The sequence below is a fragment of the Symphodus melops genome, assembly GCF_947650265.1.
Source record: "Symphodus melops genome assembly, chromosome: 16".
In the NCBI taxonomy this organism is placed as follows: domain Eukaryota; kingdom Metazoa; phylum Chordata; class Actinopteri; order Labriformes; family Labridae; genus Symphodus; species Symphodus melops.
In genome coordinates this window covers 6,194,440-6,214,161 of record NC_136706.1, presented here as the reverse complement: position 1 = coordinate 6,214,161, position 19,722 = coordinate 6,194,440, and the positions used below count along the sequence as shown (strand labels likewise).

The window sequence follows — 19,722 nt, the reverse complement described above, 5'->3', positions numbered from 1 at the left end:
CACAAACAAACAAACCGCTTACGCTGATATTAAATCATCATAACCCCTAGAAACTCATGCTTTTCCATCCCACCACCAAATGCTAGGTGAAACGAAAAACACAACCCTTTCACACAGAGTAAACTATGAGAAATCCTTGGTGTGATATTGGCAAAAACCTTGGTGTCCACACTTCTTTTTGGCACATTCCTGGTCAGTGTGAGTGGACTGTGAACTCTTCCAGAGCGTGAGGGCTCTGATGTGTACATTTCAAAAAATGCAGACATTCTCTGTGACTTACCCAGAGTTCATGGGCTACGTTACAATAACTCCCCCCCCCCCCCCCCCCCAATATTTCATATCTGATGCGTCATCCTGCACTCAGGGCTTTCACTAATTTTTCATCCAATAATACAGCTTTGTCAAAGCTAACGATCCAATCAAATTAATTCCAACATTATCTGTCAAATGTGTCAACGAGTAGTTAGATAATCTTGAAGCTATGTTTGTTTGTTTTTTAGTCAAATATTCTTCAAGTACTAATATTCACGATAATTCACTGACTTGTGATCGTTTGTAAAAAATACATAAACACTGTAATGAAAGAAATCCAAATACATACAAGAGGTGGGCTTATTTTTGTTTAATGGCACGTCTTGTTTCCAGGCACAGGCGAGGTCATTATAGTTGTCCCATTACTCATTTTTATATCATCTCAAGCCCTCATGGACTCACAGACAGGGCTTTAGAGTGCAGAGCTCAGGCTGGTGTATATTTATGAATGGGTGCAACACAGATAAAGATGGATGGATCTTAACTGCTCGTTGTTATTTTTGTTTTTCAAGATGGCAACCTGCCACCCTCTCCTGTAGCCACTCATCCATCAGCAGCTATCACTCAATACCTCAGTGTGCTGTGTGTAACCAGCCATGAAATTTTTCTTTTTAATTCACCTTAGCCGACTTACTACAGTCCATTTATCAGGGTGATATCTGGGTAACTTTTGAGGAAAACAAAAATGGGCAACAGGTTAAATCTGCAGTACTTTTGTTCTCGAGTTTTGGATAAAAACACATTATGGGAGGTTGTTAAAAGAAAAATCCTAGTTTGAATGTTAGCCCAGACTTAGTGAGCACACCACATCACATATGTTGCAGTAAATTTAGACCAAAACAGACACAGGAGGCAAAACAAGAAATGTTGGTCCAATGTCCAAAATGCCAGAACTCAGCTATTATCGCCACAAATCTACACTGACTTGAGTTTAACGGCATAAAACTGCTTATGCTCAGTCATACACATCAACTGAATTGCAGTGACATGTTCAGCAGATCATAGCCTAGAATAATAAGGAAGGGTAACCATGCTAGCTCAGACTTTCCTGCTCAGCGGGCTAGAAACCTCTCCGAGCTCTACAGTTTCACACTGCTGCACAAAGGTTTTTGTGGATTTCAGCAGTTTTTATCCTGCAAAATTACTGGTTCGTGTTTTTTCTGAGATCAATATCACTCTCATGTCTGTTACATGAACTATAAGTCTGTCCGCATCAATTTATTAGCTGGCCAATGGTGTAGCCTAAATGTATTAAAAACCTGCCTACCACATCATTTAACATCAACAAGCATGGGTTGTTTTTAAATAAATTATTTTTAATCAATAAAACAATACAAGTGTAGAAATGTCCTATTTTACATCCATGTCGACCAAACATTTGGCTCTTTTTTTTTAATAACTTGTTTTTTCATTTGCAAAGCTAAACCAACATGCTGCTGTATTTGGCATCATATTCATCAAACAAACATGAGACCTGGTCATGTAATTTACAGCTTAATGTTAAGAGAATTCTCACAAATGTCAACCGAGCTGCTCGTCAGGGCCCATGACTCCATAATTGGAGACTATTTGCTTAAAGTTGTTCCATTTACTTCCAAGTGTCAATTTTAATGCCTATTATCAAGAATAACTATACATGTCTTTGTTAAGTTATAAGCACCCAGCTGATCTGTGTTTGCTTAAACTTAAAGTGGTTATGGGGGGGGGGGGGATTTCAAAATGGTGATTAAAGGTGTTTGGTTGTTATCTTATTGAAAGTGCACTTTACATTATTATTACCAGCTATTATTATACATCAAACTATGTGATGCCAGGATTAAAATTCTAGCTGGGCCTGGTAATTTCAGGATTAAAAATAGTGCTCCCACCTCCACACTCTGTTTTCTATACATTTGCTCAGGCTCTTTCCATGTTACTTTTATGATACTGAGGCGGCTTTTTGTTTAGCTTCAAACCATTTATTTATCAAATGACACGCGTAAGTAAAGCTTGCTGCTCTCACTACCCAACAGTTATTATATCCTGTTTATTTTTTGCTTTGGATGGTGACAATCAATATATCAGTATTTCAGAACACTTGCCCTTTGACTTCTCTGTAAGAAAATGTTGGCTTTTTTAGATGATCTGGACAGATCATTTTTTATTTGATGTGTTGATATCTGGATAGGAGATAGCTGGTCGATGAGCTCCATTGACTTTTATTGAGAGAGAGCAGTACACTACACTCGCTGTTATGATTCTCAACAGAAACAATCAGTTGTTTAAGACAATATAGATTACATGTATGACGAACAGCCAGCACAGCAGCTCCTTTCATTCCTACGTGGATTTGTCTGTTCTTCAGTTCTCATTACTTTCGAATCAGTAGCAGTGGCACTCACTGTGGATGAGATCAATGATTGAAAGATGGACATGCATCCCTTACCTGATTAAAGCTAAGCCTCTGTCTTTCACATGTAGCCCTCTCTCTCATCAACAGAAACCATGTCCCACACGTATCTGCTGCAGAGAAAAGTAACAATGTGCTCGCAGGCACTCCTGCACTGCTTTTCAAACCTGGGTAAAGTAAAATGGTCTTTGATTAGTTTCACACACGATAGTCCCAGAATTAATATCTCATATCCTTACATAAAATAAGGAATGATTTTGGCTACTAGCATGATTTTGAAAGAAGCATTCCCTCTGTGCTCCGTCTGCACACACACTGTAATTAGTAACCATCAAGCTGACCTTCTGTCTGTCTGCATGCAGGCAGAAGGCCACACAATGTTGTTGTTGATTTTCTGTCCATTATTGAAATAGTTCTTTCTATAATTGTTATAAACAAACACTGAGAACACTGTGCACCTTCAAAAGCCACGCCCCTCACTTACATTCACAAGCGCCATTGGTCAAGAAGCAGACCTCAGCTTGAGCGCATGCAGGGAGTAGAGAACAAGCAGGGAGACAGGGTGATTGGTTCATGAACTTGGTATCTCACAGCAGACATTAGTTGAGGTTTTTACAGGCTTACAACTGCTACAGATGACAGATTTTTGTCATTCCTTTTTCAGAGAGTTATTAATGTCTTTTAGAACCTAAAGACAACCTTAACAAACACCTTTAAAAAATATATCTGGACAAAATGACCAATCCTGCCTTTTAATGATCAAATAAATAAATAAAATGTCAAATAAGTGAAGTATTTTTGTCACACTGTCATTTAAAGGGGGCTCGTTCAGACCTATTCAAAATTCCTCAGCTGACTGACACCATTACAAGTGACTGGCACTTGTGCAAAACAACTACACCTAAAAATGACATTGGGCCTTTAATGATAATTATTATCCTAGCCAGGAAACACAATGTGAATCCTGTAGTAAAGCAGAACTGAAGTAGTGACAGGGAATTCACAGCAAACAGCTTTCTTCCCTCCACAGAGCAGATATGGTACGAGGACTACAGTACTAGTCTCGCTCTTGTATGCTGGTTTCTTGTAAGTGAGCCTGTCTCATTTATACACCTTGTTCGGCTTATTCGCTGAACACAATGGGCTTCACAGAGAAAACAAAGCACTGAGAGCTACACCACATCAGAGGGTCAGGTCTAAAAATGACACAGACTAACTCTGATGGGACTGTAAGCTCCTGGCCTTACATCTGCTTTTACTTCCTCATCCTTCGCTCATGCCTCCTCTGTAATCAAGCCTAACCTCACTTGCTCTATATTTAAGAAGGTGCTTGATGCGCAGGGATTTTTTTCTGATCTTAAAACCTGCCAGATTCTTCATCTGGTCTCTTTAATAAGCAAACATTGTTTTTATTTATTCATGCACATGAAAAGGAGTACAAACAAGGTGAAAGTCTACCCCCTATCTCGCGCTGGGAATAGCTGTGCCGTCGTTTTTCTGGAAGAACAAAGCACCGCTGAAAGTGCCAGAGGTGGCTAATAAGGTCACATTAGTAAAATGACATGGGTAATTGCTATGAAAGTATAAATATTTGGCATTCATTACCGAACAATGGAAAGATGCAAGCAGTAGGATATGGATGGTGGAGGAGACTGTAACATTAAAGCTGCACAAGGTTAGCTTATTTAAATTCATCCACTACAGGTTTTTCCTTTGTTTACTTTGAAAGGATGCCAAGCACTTCAGCACTTAGTTCTCAAGCCAAATGCATTGACCTTGAAAATATTTGTACCATAAGCTAGTGCGCATAGTTTCAATACCATATATTGTTCCATCATGGACTGAGAGATGTTTTTATGTAATGGGATCTGACTGCAGGCGATGTGCATTTAAGCTTTCAGCATCCTATGATTAGCATAAATTATATTGCATAGTCGGCCCCTCCGTGGCTAGCATAAATCATATGATGATGTGTCCCTGAGGTCTTAGTCATGTTTACAGCGTCAGTGTCTTTCTTTTCTTGCTCTGTCACACAGTCTCCTCCCAGCCATACAAACTGAAATAATACTTTGCCTCATCGCTCTCTGGCTTTTTTTTTTTTTTTTTGCAGACATCGTTTTCCATCACTTCTTGCCTGAGTCTACCATCTTGTTAGTGAAGCTTTTATTTCCTTGATGGGATTTTCTCCAGGCCTGTGTAAGCTTGGTGAATGGAGGTGTGGAAATGTAAGATTACTCATTTCTTCCTGTTTCTCAAAACAAATAAAAATTAAAAAACTGCTCTAATTGCTCTGTGGTTACTCGACAGTGCCGACCTTCTGTCAGTCAAAGTCAGGCAACAGATGCCTCCACCAGCTGTCAATAAAGTGAAGCTGACGAAAACAAAATAGTACAAGCTGACTGCGAGTCGAGCTTGAGATCACACCTTAATTATCTCATTATCTTTAGATGTAAGACAATTTCTCATCATCACAACTTAATTATCTGTAGCTCAAATTTGTTTTTTAAGCCTGTCATCCTGGGATACTAATTTAATTAACTAATTTTTAGATATCAGATGTCATCTAAAAACTTGGTGTGATTGTCTCATTGGAAGTTTTTTAACCATGCCAGCAGGGTGGCTACATGGATGGCAACTAAAACCAAGCCTCAGCCTGATGTCCTCAACGCTAATCAGTGGCTACACCGAGAGCCCCCCAGAAAGTTGGCTGCCACCCCCACTGACTTTATCACAATCAGATGACAGCCAATGGTTTCAAAGGCTTCCTCAAGATGGAGCGCCAGATGGCCTCGGAGTTAGGTTGTGCACGCCATGTACAGAGGCTGCAGTCTTCGTCACAGCCACTGTGGGTTCCCCCAGTCTTCCCCAATTGTCTCTCTTCAGCCATCTTATCTGATCGGCAAACATTTTTCCAAAATATCTTGGGAAAAATAATACTTCCCACAATTGTGCTCACTTCGTTTATTGCTAAATTTCCCATATGGTGTAGTAAAAAGTTGGTATAATGCACGTTTTACCTGCTAAACATTGTGCTAGCCCCGTGGTTGTTAGCATGTTAGTATCGTAACACATATCTATCTTCTGTAATATACAATTATGGTTACTGTGAACACATTAGCCTGCTGGAAATGGAATTGTCTCCGAACCAGTTCTTTCCATTTCCATGAGGTTACAGTTGTTAATTGACCTTAAAGCCTGTGATATAATAAGGATTCATCTGAACAACGCCCAAAATTATTTTTAAAGGAAACACAAATGTCAAATGCCAGTCCAAAGTTGTGTTGGTGCAGATTTTTAAGAGGGATCCTTTAAGTCAAACCACAGTTTTCGATACTGTGTGACAGCCGAACAGCTGGTGGGAGCATCTCTGAATCCCAGTCCCAGGAGAGGGTAACACCTCAGGGGACAACCTGTTCTCTTTAGTAGTTAAAGGTCGTTGTCTGTAAGGACGTGTAGATGTTGTGAGGGAATTTAGGGGCATTGAGCTTATATTCCTATTTACTTGTGGAAATGTATGTTTGTCACAGATGTGCATATGTGTGTGGTATCCTCATCAGAGATGAAAACCGCTCTCTGCAGAGATTGTCTGCTCCTGTAATTCCTGCTGAAATGAAATGTTCAGATTTTTTTCTCGGGATGTTCAGCCTATAGGGGAGAAAATTGCAAAGATATTTTGAGTTGATTGCCTTTGCACGGCTATATTTCTGCTGTAGTCTCTCCTCCACCGCTCATTGAAAGTGGAGGGGAGGGAAGATGGAGGAGAAATGATGATCTCCCGCTGTTGCTGTTGTATGAATGTTTTATAGATGGAGGGCTGAAAGAGAGACAAAGCCTTGCTCAACCTCTATTCTCTTATTATTTTAACACACTGTCTTAGAGCACTCTTTGCTTTTCAAATTTTTTATCCTGTATCCAATCTGACGGCACTTAATGTCCTATTTTACAGCACACCGAGCACACTGTACTGCGAGTGTGCTCATCTGACTGCAGTAAATGAAACAAAGGGCTAATTTGCTAGACATCTCAGATACCGTTGTCAATATTCTCTAATTGTTTTCAACGACGGTCGTGAGTAACCTTGAATAACCTTTGTAACTACAAATCTGCTGATAAAATCCCCTCAGGAGAAGCACTGGGTTGGTGTGCTTGGGCAAGGTCGCTTTCTCCCAAACTGAATGATTAAAAAAAAAAAAGAGAGATTTAAAGAGTAAATCTCTAAGGATGGAAAAACATGAACAAAGTAAGGTCACACAGTGGGAATAGATAGTGTACTGATGCACGCTTTACAGCGGGATGTATCAACTTTTCAAGCTGATGTTTGGTTGTCTTTGGAGTCACTTTGATCCCCTGATGAAACTCTTTTAAACAAAGACATGGAGACATGGATGTATAATGAGATACAAAAAAGACAAGTGCGATCCCATCTGGACTTGTTTTCATATATATCACAACACTTTGCCAAGTGTAATACTTTGTGTTTGATCTGTTTCATCCAAAGAAAATTGAAATGTCCTTCAGATCACACATTCATACCCGTCATTGTAAGATATGCATTAAATGAATATGCTAATTATTTGTATTTCATAGTGTAACTTCTCAAAACAAAATGTCTCCTTTATAATTGAAACATCCATTCTCTGTGTTTGCCGTAATGTCAACATTTTCTGAAAGTTTTTACGTGAGGCACTTTGGCTACATTTTTATCTCCTTTTTCCTTTAAAGGTTTATTTGGGAGCTTTAATGCTTTTATTGTTTAGATAAGACAGTAGTTAGAATCAGAAATCAGGGAGGGACATCTAATTATTATAACGTGAAGCCCTGAGTGACGTCACCCATCTGTTAGTGCAGGGGGCTCTGGAGGCTCATGGGCAGCTGCCGCCAAGTTAGAAGTGCTGTTTCAGCCTAATTTTCAGTCAACTTAAAGACAGCCTGAGAGCCGGAGCTGAGGCGGGTTTTAAGCCTCATAATGGAGGCGTTTTGGAAAATGTATTCCCTGTACAGTTTGTGCCCATGATGATGATAACTAATCAGACTGCATTTAGCTTTTTTTTGTACCAGGCGCTAAACACATGAATTTATGATGTTAAAACTGGATTTTTTTGTCTTTGGTGTGTATGTAACTTCCAGGGCTCCTGGATCCAACCTCAAACAGACATTCAACGAATTGCAAGAACTTGCACTTCTGCATTGGCTTTATTTTTTCAAAACCCAAAGGAGCCAAAAGTCAGATCCGAGCCTGGGCCGCCTGCTTGGAGGACTTACTTAACCTCTGTTCATGGTGCGGGCACACTGACCACTAGGTTACCAGTGCCCAACTTTTATCAATGAAAAGTGCAAAACTTCTTCTGGAATGGCAAATTTAATGCAGCATGCGGCCCATTTCTTTGAAACCTTTAAGTTTAAATTGAAACATCTGACGTTTTTATTGATGGCCATAAAGGTAAACCATGATCTTGTGTGGTTTAGTGTTAACAATAAATGTTAACCAATGTACCATAGACGTATTTTCTAAACTTATCTTTAAATCCTCAGAGACAGAGGTATTACACTAAATAGTTCACATACGCACTATCAAGGGATTTGTATTTAAAGGACTTTTAAGTGGATTTATTTGTAAAATGAAAAAAACATTTTTCCCCCTGCTTTTAATTAAATCAGTGCTGTCGTTATGGTGTTTTCCCCATTGTAATGCATGATAGTATAACTTGCTGGGGGAATTAGCATTTGTTGTACAATACTTTTCCTGATGTATCATAGGATCATTTGAGGGTTTAACATTTCTCACATAACGTTCAGATGGGTCTTGAAAATGGTTAACTGGGCTATACATAATACTGAGTAATGAATGAAGTCAGACAAGCATGATTGTGAACTCATGTGTGCCCTTGTAACTTGTTGATGATGTCACTCACAGTGGTTTACCACCAGGGTTGTATTTATGTATCTGACACTTGCATAGCACTTGCCTTGAGAAAGGCCGAGTGTGGTCGAGCGTTGACAATAAAATCAGTCGAGCTTAAAGTGCTGTCGTCTTCTCCTCGCTATACTGTATGTCAGCATTCGCAGTCTATGTTACTGGTCACAGCGGCATGCGACTCTATGCTGATAAGTTGCACATTGCGCGATGATTGGCCTCCGTTCCAGTTGTAATGCTTCAAAATGATGCTTGTCAAATATGTGCCTAAAACTGGTTTAAGAAGAATGTGTCGAGAGGGAATAAATGAATGTCTGAAACTGTGCACACCTCAGTCTGCACAGTGAAGGTCAAAACATCCAAGTGAAAAAGCACGCAGCAAAACACATTATTTACCTGCAGGGGGATCTTGGAAGTTTTCCAAGGCCATGTGATTTATCTTACAGAATATGATGTGCACACAAAGCCATAACTGTTTAACTACTGCGAAAACACATTTCTTTCAACTTCAGTTACACTAGAACGAGTCTGAAAGGGCCGTCCTCAGGCTCAGGTCAATCCCCCTCTCCAACAATCCATCTCAGACACCTATACGGCACAAATCACAGTTCTGACCCTTTGACTTACTATATCGCCTGCATTGTCTATAAAACACACCTGAGGATGGGCGCTCCCTGTTGCCAAAAAAGGCATCGATGTGAGCATGAGGACAGAGGAGTACAAGCAGAGAGAGCTGTGTTAGGTTCACAGCTTCCTGCCTGCCACAGTTTGTGGGCTCAGCGTGCAGATAATTAAGGTTGAGGGTGGACAGCTCCCTATAGCGCCGATGTTGCCTTCATCACGCAGAGCTGTGGACTGAGGCTATTCATTTTCACAAAGAGGGAACACGGCGGACGCAAAGCTCGAGTCACTGGGGAACTGAGCTGTGTGATGGCACAAACAGGAAGGCTGTGGATTGGGACGGGGATGGAACACTTTATTTACTCTGTTTATTTCAAGGAGGTAGAACGGCAGAGACAGACAGACAAACTTCGTTTTTGCGAGGCAATATTTTTCTGTTACACTACTACCATTCGAGCATTAAATATCAAACAATATAAATATATTTGATTTAATTTGATGTCATCTGGAAAATATAGTAAATGTCAATGTATTAATTTGGATTAACACATTTGCTATGAGCAGAGGTGGAAGAAGAAGTAGGGAAGAAAGTCAGGCAATATATTTGCTTTGATAATCAGCATCAAGTTATCATAAAAGCTTTCTCATGAAACTTTCCAAATGAAGATGGTCCAAACCCGTTGTCTTTGTGAGCAAGTCTTCAGAATGAATCCACAAAAAGCAAGCAATTTCTCAAAGTGGAAAGGAAAACCCATCCTGTTAACAGGCAGAGACCTGCAGCAGAACCAGACTCACTTTACTGGTTATACCAAATGTGGGAAAGAAGGAGAGACAAACGGACAGATCAGAAGACATACATGCAACAAGAAAAATAACAAGATCACATATATAGTAGAGTAAGTATATCTCCGGTTATAATTGCTAAAATAAGAATCAAGCAGGTCAACAGCAGTGCTCAGCCTCTATGACCCAAAGGGACCTGCAGAAAGCAGGCACAAAAACTCTATCATGACATTAAAATCAAATGTAGCTACCATAACAATCAGGCCTTGTGCCCTTTTTTTCAAGTCCAGCGTTTTCAGCGTTATATCTCAGCGTCAACTCTTTTGTTGCCGCGAGCTTTAGGAACACATCCCTCCCATTCATGTCAATTCTCCCTCAGCGACCAATCAGAATCCAGAAAGGGTAGGACTAAACTATTACGATAACATTGTATTGTTATCCCCGAGACAGATCCCTTATCTTGCTTTGCTACCGACTTGCCCCTCGTCTTACAGGTCTCTGAGTTTTGTTTTAAGCTGTCAGCAGACTCAGCCACCACATAGAGGTTTAGATACAGTGTCTTTTTTTCCCTACCTGCTGTAAATATTGCAGAGGGAAGAAATCCACTCCACTGCTCTTTGTTCCCACTCCCTTTTTAACTGTTTACTCTGTCCGCACTTGTTGCCTGCACTGTGCTCCCGTCTGGAGTTTGATGTTTCATTTGTTTTGAGTGAAGTGGTTGAGTGACCGTGGGAGTGGGAGTTTTGAAGCCAGATGGATATGAGTGTGAAACAACAGGCCCTGCTCCTGCTGAGTTCAGACCTCCTCGCTTCCTCGTCTCCTCAAGCGAGGGAGTCCTCTTTATTTCCAGCTTCTGTGCTGTGATGAGAAACACCAGCTAACTAGGCCACTGCATAATAAGCAAGAATAGCAGCAAAGTGAGAAGAATACAAAAAAGAAAAAAAGTGATTCAGTTTACTGGGGGAAAGATTACCCAACATGTAACTGCTGAAAAAAGCAAATATTGTTTTTCTTTTTTTTCCTTTATTGCAGAATCATACATTTATTATTGCTTACCCTTACCGATAGCTGCTGCAGAGGTGCAAGAAGGTTCATGTCTCATTTCGGCAGTGAGGCCCTCAAGCCGTGCTGTCATGTCACTGATGAGGCACCTTGCTGACTTTTTCATTTGATGTGTGTGAACTGCAGTCCTGGGATCCCTCCCGGTGCGGCAACATTTCTGTGATACTCAGCGTTTCAGCTCATGATTCACTTTAGCAACAGCTTCCTAAAACCAAGTAGCAGATGCAGAAGTCTCCACTGCTTCTCTTTGATGCTTTTTTAGCGGACGTCTTTCTTGTGTCATGAACTGAGCTTCAACTGTATGTCTGTTATTTTTAAGTGGCTAAGATTGAATGGGTGGAATGTGACAAACTTAAAGACAGTTAAGTGAATCTGCAGCTCATTTATGCTTTTTTTTGGAGCTTTATAGAAAGTTTTAGTTTTTTTAGCTGTCTGGCCTTGGACTATTTCAGGTTCACTTTCACAGTTCCAACACCTTTCCTTTGGCTGCAGATTCACAGTTTTCTAAAGAACAAATGCATCTTAGCTGCTTAGTGCACAATAAACATTCCAGATATTAGTTCATAACCTTTTTATTCTCATTTGATTATTTTTATGTAAATTATTTATTTGATACACATGAAATGAGCATTGCTTTAAGTAAAATACAAAGTTGATGCCAGAATTGTAGCCGTTGCATTACAATGAATATATACGGAAATGATGATGCTCTGCAAAATCAGATACTATAGTGCAATACAAATAATAGACTTTATTAAGGACAAGCAGTAAAATAAGAACTGTCAGAGGAAACACATTCAAACCTATTTTAGCATTTAGCAGTTAAAAGCCAACATTTTTCTAAAAGGACTCAGAGCATGAATATTGAAATTTTATCTTCTCGTTGACCAGTAACACAAATCAAAATAATGCTCCTCTGTAACTTCTGGATGAGTATATAAGTAACGTTATTTTTTCTTTCTATCCTAGTGCAACATCACGATCAGCAAGGAAAGCTGTTTTTGTTGAACATTTTTCCAAACATAGCCCACTTATGGATCAAATAGCTCGAGCCCTGAGTCAAACTGTAAGGATGGGGCTATAGGTGAAACTCTATAGGATAACCAATGTTCTTTTCAGCATTTAAAAAATAGTGAGAAATAAGTATTTATTTCAGTATTGTTTTCCTCCCCCAGGACCAACTGCAGATTCGACACATTAACTTACACTTTCCTGCATTGTCTCTCTCTCTCTCTCTCTCTCTCTCTCTCTCTCCTTCTAGTGTAGAGCACGACTTCCGTCTGCAGGAGGGGCAGGTGGTCCGCACATGGAAGGTTGGCGACCCTCCTGAGGGCATCCCACAGCCCCCCACTCCCCAGCCCCCTACGCCCAACCAACAAGACTCTCCTCAGCCAGTGCGACCCCCTGCCACCACCAAGAAGAACAGGAAGAAATGTTTCTGGTTCCTCTGAGAACTACAAAATGGAGCAAAAGACACTTTGATACTCTAATGCACTGCTTAACCTTCTTTTAAAAAAGACAAAACCATGGAGATGTGATTAAAAACACAAGCGTGGAGTGAAGTGGGGAATTAAAATGCAAACCTAAAAGTGAGGTAGGAGGAGAGTAACAAAGGTGAAGATTGTAGCTGTTGTTGGTGGAGTTGATGGGAATGGTTGACGGGGGAACACATGTTGTTACTGCTCTTAAAATCAGCCTCTTCAGCACTTATAAGTTTGATACTTGTGCAGGGAAGTAAAAGTGCTGAAGTCAAATAAAAGCAAAAGTTCAGTCCACACATGAGTCACAGCTAGGAAGCAATTAGGAGATATAAAGAGAATATATAGCCAGTGGAAGGGGGCAAGGGGCACAGTACAAGAGGCAATACAGAAGAGAGATGGAGAATATTTATGAAATATGAAAGGAATTAAGTTTATAGGGAAAGAGAGAAAAGACAGAGAGGAAGTATTCATCTTCATTAATGGACTAATGAGGGTCAGAACACCAGCTTTTATATCCAGAGACATTTAAAAAGAATAATCATGACCTGTATTTAAAACTTTTATGAAACTGTAATTGATAAAAAAAAATTTAAAAAAAGTATTACACATGTCTACATGCACATACAGCACCCACACAAACACAAATGAACATATTTACATAAGATGCATATATAAATGGAGATGAGTGAATTGAGCTCTGTACATGTCAGGGCTATTCTGCTTGGATGCTATATTTCAGATATGGATTACTGCTCTATAAAAGTATTTTACCACAGCTGCTTGTGTTTGTTTTTATCTGGGTTCAACATACTTGAGGTCATTCTTGAGAGTATTCAGATGCCTAACTCTAAGGGGCAATAAAATAGTTGTTGCTTGTTGTAATGAACCTACAGAAAGTTATGACCCCTCATCTGAGATTTGCTCAATATTTGTTTTTTTCCCCACTCTCACTACTCTCAAAGCATTGTCTTATCCCTCAATAGCTGTTATATAAACCCACTGTACACTACCTGCTGAGCACAAACAAGCAGACAGTCAAGTGTAAAGTTGTAACTTTGTCGGTAGCATTTAAAACTAAAGAGCTTCATAACGACTTGAGTAGTTGGAGGAGATCTAAACTTAGCTGAAGTGAGAATAAATCTTGAACTTACGATGGTCACGATCACAACAACATACATAAATGTGGAAGTCCTGTATTGATAATCTTACAAAGGATGGAATAAAGAATATAATCAGCATAATAAACCAAGAAGATGAATATCAGGCAATCGTTCTGTAGAAAACAATGTCCTGTAACTGATGGTTGTATTCATTACAATAATAGATTGTTTGGAATGATGTGACCTGGTTTAAGAAAAGTTATTGCAAAATTGTTTATTATTAATAAGTGAGTTAGTCCAAGTGATCCAAACCTAAAGGTTGAGTTCTTATTGAGAATAAAATAGAATCCATCTTTAATGGAAATTTGACAAATATAGATTTATAAAACAGCAAAAAGAACATTCAGACAGTCAATAACCCAGACAACAGCTAGATTTACACATTAAAAACGGTTGATATCAGGTATCAAGGAGTCAGCTGCTTCAGGGAGTTAGCTGCTTGGATACTCCTGGCTTACTTCTCTGTCCTATCAGTAAACAGGTCAGACAGAAACAGAAATGAAAAACAAAAAAGTTCCGCTACACAAATTTGTAGTTATTAAGGATCTTTGGATAATTGCAGCTTTTAAATTGTTTAATACGTCCAGAAGTTTGTTTCCTTTGAACCTAAGGCTTTCAGAGACGCAAACAGTGTCCTTGCTGATAGTTTTGACTGAATGTGTCTCAAAGTCATCCCTAACATTTTGTTTGGATTGGTACTTGTAAAAAATAGAACAAAATAATACATCCCTTTGACCTATTCATACTGAAGACCAACAACTGTTGTGACCAATTGCCCAATACCAATAACACAGGAGCCATTTTATTAGTCCCAAGCCTTGTGCATATATGTGATTGTGGCGTTCTAGAAAGACAGACGTGACATAGATATCTAAGATATCACATACACATAAAAAGAAGGGACATTTATAAGTCTTCAGATGGCAGCTCAGGCAGCCTACTTTCCTAGACACTCAAGGGAAAGTCTCAGGAAATTTAGCCTCAGCTGTTTGATGGTTGCAAGAGAAGCCCCAAATATTGCTACTCAGTAATTCATGACACACATAAGTTGCTTCTATGAGGCTCCAAGGTGGTACGGGATCATGACCTAATTAATGCCAAACTTCAGAAACTGATAGCTCTCAGTTTGTTTGCCTGCTTGTTGGAATTTGCACAACTTCTGCCAGGTTCCACAATTGCCTCAAACAGCTGCTGTTTTTTTTTTTGTTTTTTTTTGTTAAGGGGAAATGTATCTCTAGAAGGATGGAATCCAACAAGTATACCATTCTTTCTCTAGCTGGGCTTACATCACATAACTACAAGAGCCTGGACATGTTAACATGAGAAAACACATCAGCAGAGGAGGAAACTAGCTAGGTTCTAGTCAAGTTCTACACCCCATTTGGTAAATAAAAGAATTCATAGCCATGGTAGAGGCAAGTAAATAGTCTAGATAGGGTTAAAGAAAAATCAACGAATGAAATGAAAATTCAAAAGAGTGTGCAGTCCAAACAGAACTCGAGAGTCTACCATTATTGTTGATGTTCACCTATCCGTGCATGGCTATGGACTGGGACCATAAGTCTCAGTTTTCAGAGAAAATGCATCTTGCCAGGTGGTTTTACAACAAAGGGGATTGTGCTGTTTAAAAAGGGACCAGTTTTCAAAATGTTGTGTTTTCTGGCCAAAAAAAAAAAAAAAAAAGCTGTTGTTGTGTAAAAGATTTCAGCCAAAAAGCAACAAAAGCAAACAAAATTCATTGTTGTTTGAACAGGACCTAAACACATTAACACAACCATAATGATACTGTTTTAAATAAATAAGATAAATAGGCAGCATTTGATTTTTCATTAGGAGGAAATCAGTTGTATTTAAAATCAAGAACCTCTTGACTGGTGTCTCTCACTGCAGTGGACCACAAGATCACTGGTAGATCAGACGACAGCTTCCATCCCACAATGGTCCCTGGTGACTTTCTGAAAATGCAATCACCACAGATAGATGAGTGGTCAGTTCTCTGGAGGTATCAAGGAGTCACAGCTGTGGTAATGTATCACCTATAAGCACAGACTGCTATCAGTCCTATGTAGACCTTGTTCCTCCATCTCTTATTTTTATGCGGTGACCTCACACGAATCCCGACTGCCTCCCACACGCCTGACAGGAGGGATGATGCGAGAGGTCGCGGCGACCTTACATGAATTCCTCTTTTCCTCTGATGGTTTAAAGGGGGGGGGGAAAATCAAGATATTTATACAATTCTAAAGATTTAAAGCCATTTCACCTGTTGGTTTTTAACAGTTCAGTTGCTGAATTGAATACATTTTATTGTCCCCTTGGGGAAGTTTGTCTTGGACAGAAAGTTTGGCACAACTTAGAGTTAACTCTTAACTTTTCAATGAACATAAATTGACACAGAATGAGTGTGATCTAAACACAATTGCGTAATATCTGAATAAGCAGTGAGTATGCTATTGTTCTTTTTTCTAGTCTGACTAAAATAACTTTATTCGCATGGTCCATGTAAACACGACGCCGACAACAGGGCACTTGGCACTTCTCACACATTGTATTTAAAGAGACTGTATATCTGCTTCATTTATGTGTGAAATGTTGAACTACCTCCTTTATCAAAATGTTTTTTATACTTTCAGCTGGAATACACGTTCATTTGGTTTACATGAGTTGATTTAAGGAATATATATAAACAGAATATATTTATTACAGACAATTATTGTAAAAAGAAGAAATCCCTTTATTGTTCCCACAGGGGCAACATGTTTTTTACGTCTATATTTAAACTTGAGCTACGTTTGTACTTTTACATGACTACATTTCTGAAGTCGTATTTTTACCTGTATTTACGTAACATTCTATTAAAATAAGATTACTTTTGCTTGAGTAGAATATTTTAGCTCTCTAGACCTCTGCTGATCGCAGGGCTGTTGAAAGAGAGCCATTTATTTTTGTTCTTGCTGTCGGGGTTTGTTATAAAGTGCTTGAAATGTCTGTATAAAGTTATAATGAAATTCAAATGTGTGCAGAGTCATATACAGAAATGACCAATTGACGAAGTCAAAAGCTTTTTCTAAAGCTTCATCTAAAGCCAGCACGACTGCTGCAGTTTCATCCTCTTTTATCTGGTGAATCACTTGAAAAGTGCATCCGATTTAATTCATTTAATTTGGTGATGTTTTATGAATCCTGTTTGGTCTAAATCTAAAATTGCGAGTTTAAAAAATCTTCCATTCTTCTTTTTGTATTGAGTACTGCATTAAATAAGTATGGCATTAGGGGAAAACCCCTATTACAAACAAAAGGGTTCTTTTGCTATAACAACAGTGAAATAGAAGTTTTTAATGTTGAACATCAGGGTAGATTTTTAAAGTCCAGCTGAACAGAGAGGACACCTTTAAAGGTTAGCAAGCATCGAATGCTATCCTGTTTGTTAGCTGAAGTTCTGTGTTGTGTTGATGACACTCAGAATCATAGAGCCACTGCAGTAGGCTGTAAAACTTGGGAACTATTCTGTAAACAGAACATAAGCCCCTGAAAAATAAGCAAGTGCACAAGACGTAACCACCAGCGCTGGTTTGAGGGGGAAACGCTGTAACTCACGCTTTCGTTACCGCTAGCTTGTTGCATTATGAAGTCATGTGGCAAAATCAATCAATTCTGTCTCACTGGGCAGCATGAAAATGAAGTGGGTTAGCGAAAATGCAATGCTTACTTGCAAGCTTGTAGGCCCTGTTCTTTGGTCAGGACAAATGAATTCCAAGTAATTTTTGGATTATAAAGTCTTAAATAGACTGTATGTAAGTTTTATTAGTAAATGTAGAAACATTGTTTCTGTAATTGTTGACCCAGATACTGGCATAGAAGAAAGAAAAATTATGTTTTATCTATTTTTACATCATGGGGAAATTATCTTTCCCTCCTGAAGTTTAGATTGTTAAACACTTTCACTGCACGTACCAAAGCTTCAAAAGAAGCAAGACATTTACGCACACTCACCGTCTCACAACCTCACAGCTAACATATTGTTCACAGACCAACACAATGAATTATCTCCCCCGCAGTTGTTCCTCTCTCCCTCACAACCAGGCACACGCTTCCTCCTGGTAGCTCTGTGTGTGCCTTGCAATGCTGAGAGGAGTGTAGAGTTGTCAGTCATTAATCTGCTACAGCACAGCCTGTAATCCTGATGACAGAGCAGAGCGGGTTTACAGAGAGCAGAGAGGATCTGAGCCCAGCCTGGAGTGGCGAACAAAGGAGCCAGAGAAGACTGGCTTTGAATCCATAAAGAGAAATGAAATGTGTGAGGAGATGTGTGTGCGTGTGTGTGTGTTTGTGTGTGTGTGTGTGTGTGTGTGTCTGTGTGTGTGTGTGTGTAGGGGGGGAGACTAGGTTGAGGTAGGTAACTATTTTGTCAGCAATACTGCAGTGCAAATCAAGAATGCTGGCCCGAGAAAAAAAAAAAAAAGAGGGAGAAAATCATTACATAGAAAGCAAAACAGTGTCACACTGACACATCAGGGATAGAAGCTGCAGTACAGGCTGGTCATTATGTAGCAAGGTACCCTGGCCCTGCAGAGACAGAGAGAGAGCAAGCCTATACTGGGGGCCTCTTCAAAGGAACATCAAGGGGTCAAAGTTGGCTCACGCAATTCAGCGCAACATCAGTCGAAGCTGGGCTGAAAATGAAGATGAAAAAAAAAAAAAAAAAACATGTCTTGAGGCATCAACAAGCATGCATAATGGGCATGTGAAAACAACTACAACTGCTTCTGCATGCTGAGAGGAAGCAGCAAAGCTAATACTGCATGAGTCATTGAGCTTAGGCCGCTACACAGATATTATGTTTCACTTTACCACATTACAACTAAAGAGGTCATTTCACAGTCAATCAGTACGAGAAGCACAGAGGTGCAGGAGACGAGTCCAGCAGCGAAATAGCATTATTTGAAGGCTAATGCAATAAATGATGCAACATCAACTGCGTCTTTTCCCAATGAGTTAATAATGATGCAGCTGATAAACAAGCCCCAAAGTTGCAGTGATACTTGAAAGCATTTTCTTTTCTTTGAACTGAAAAAGGAGCCTCATTAGTGACCAAATAAAAGGAAAATATGGATGGAATGTGGACCAGGGGATTCAAATTAAAAATTCACCCACATGTGCCCACACACACTCAAACACACACACACACACACACACACACACAAAGACACAATGCCTGGGCAAATCCTCTGGCTTGGCTCGCTATAGTTATGTGGAATAAGACACACGCACAGTATACTAGTAGCAATGAAACACTGTGCGAGCTTGTGTGTGTGTGTGTGTGTGTGTGTGTGTGTGTGTGTGTGTGTGTGTGTGTGTGTGTCATAGGGACATGATAAATAATGAATTAAAAAGTACCCGTTTCTCGACGACCTGCCAAGTTTCTGAGTCAACCTCGATAGCTGCAGATTGCTTCAATAAAATATGAGCTAAATTCTCCCCTGCCACAGCTGTCACTGACGCAAAAATGGGCAATGAAATGTAAATATGTGGCGGCTGGGCTCAGAAGGACACAGAAACAGTGTAAACCTGTGACTCCAGAGTTCCCCACCAGATCAAAACAGAATATATGGAAAGAAAAATGTTTCCTTTTAGAGCAGATCTTTTGGCAGGCTGGGTAAGGATGGGAAAAAATACAGTGTGGGTAATCTATCAATAAACTGCATGAGTTTTGATTAGAATTTGACACTTTGACTCTTTGCAAAACTTCAAAGTACACTGATTTTTTTTTTTTTAAAAGTGGGGTGATATTTGACAAGGGCCAAATCTGAAGCAGAGATACTGGAGGATGTTCTGAAGAACTTCCAGTATATGTGTCGTTCAGGGCTTTGAAGGAGCATCAACATACGAGCTGAGCTCAAAGAAGTTTTCTCTGTGTGATCATTCCTTCACTTGTAACGATTTTTGCTATGAGATTTCGATATGATTTATGAGCGGCATCAATGAGGGCAGAGCACAAAC

General features: G+C 39.6%; 1 protein-coding gene across 3 annotated transcripts in view; it reads left to right on the top strand.

The window, feature by feature from the left end:
* Positions 1-13,337, top strand: part of LOC306836655 (uncharacterized protein) — an 82,978-nt gene extending 69,641 nt beyond the window's left edge. For all 3 annotated transcript variants that reach the window (XM_079363843.1, XM_079363841.1, XM_079363842.1), the window contains one exon: positions 12,343-13,337. In XM_079363843.1, the coding sequence (XP_079219969.1) occupies positions 12,343-12,532 (190 nt within the window). In that variant the 3' untranslated portion in view covers positions 12,533-13,337. The remainder of the gene's footprint in view (positions 1-12,342) is intronic.
* Positions 13,338-19,722: the final 6,385 nt, after the last annotated feature.